General features: G+C 38.1%; 1 protein-coding gene across 1 annotated transcript; it reads left to right on the top strand.

Moving 5' to 3' along the window:
* On the top strand, nucleotides 1-532 carry ripply2 (ripply transcriptional repressor 2). Its single transcript, XM_085372971.1, has 3 exons — nucleotides 1-120; nucleotides 212-282; nucleotides 370-532. The coding sequence occupies exons 1-3, from the start codon at nucleotides 1-3 to the stop codon at nucleotides 530-532; spliced, it is 354 nt and encodes a 117-aa protein (XP_085229097.1).
* The last annotated feature ends 386 nt before the right edge of the window (nucleotides 533-918 follow it).

The raw sequence follows: 918 nt of genomic DNA, 5'->3' as shown, positions 1-918 counted from the left end.
ATGGAGACCTGCGCTAACAAGAGTGGGCTATCGTCTGTTTCTAACGGAGGCAATTCGAGCCAGCAGTCCGAGTTGTGGAGGCCATGGTTTCGAAATGAGGATAACAATGTCCGACACAAGGTAAGTTTTGCACGTTCAAGTTTGTATTTTTGAAATCCAAACACGCACTGCTTACTTGACAGAAAGACTAAAGAAATCTCTTTGTTTTTAGAATCTTTCAAACCATGGAGACCTCAGTGGCGCAAAAGATCCGAAAACACCTCAAGTGATCCATCCAGTCAAGTAAGTGGAGCTTTATTAATTAAGGCATCGTTGAATAAAAGAGTAAAGTCTACAAACATAAAAACATCAATTGCTTTTTGTTCTAAGGTTGTACTGGCCAAAATCGAGATGCTTTGATTATCTGTACCGGGACGCAGAAATACTCCTTCGCAACTATCCAGTCCAAGCAGCAATCTGCACCTACGAAGACTCCAGCAGCGACGAAGACAACGATGATGACGAGGAGGAGGTTGAAAAGGAGCGGAACTAAATGTCTTCGTGAACTTTGAAGAATGTTGCATGCTGTCATATTGGACAATATTTATATATATATATCTTTTAATTTATTCCTGTAATTATATGTAAATAGTTCAAATACCAGTTACCAAGCTTAAGTTATTCCTTTCACATTTCTACCTCCTTTGTATTTTATAATAAAATGCAGGAAATAAATTTCGTTATCTGGAGTTTATTTGCTTTTTAAATAATAACTGCACCCTCACACACAAATTAAGCATTCAGCGCTGCATTGATTGACTGAAGTGTTCAAGGGAAAATGAGAACTTCTCCAGTAGACTGTGACATTTTCCATTCGAAAGATATCAGGTTGATTTTATGCAAGTGCAGAACTTGTTTGGGCCTTTCTTACTTACTGTA

Source organism: Diplotaxodon limnothrissa, linkage group LG15 (genome assembly GCF_057381915.1).
Source record: "Diplotaxodon limnothrissa isolate DT_005_m linkage group LG15, D_limnothrissa_male_GT1.1, whole genome shotgun sequence".
Lineage (NCBI taxonomy): Eukaryota > Metazoa > Chordata > Actinopteri > Cichliformes > Cichlidae > Diplotaxodon > Diplotaxodon limnothrissa.
The sequence above is the reverse complement of the archived record's forward strand: the minus strand, read 5'-3'. Positions and strand labels throughout refer to the sequence as shown.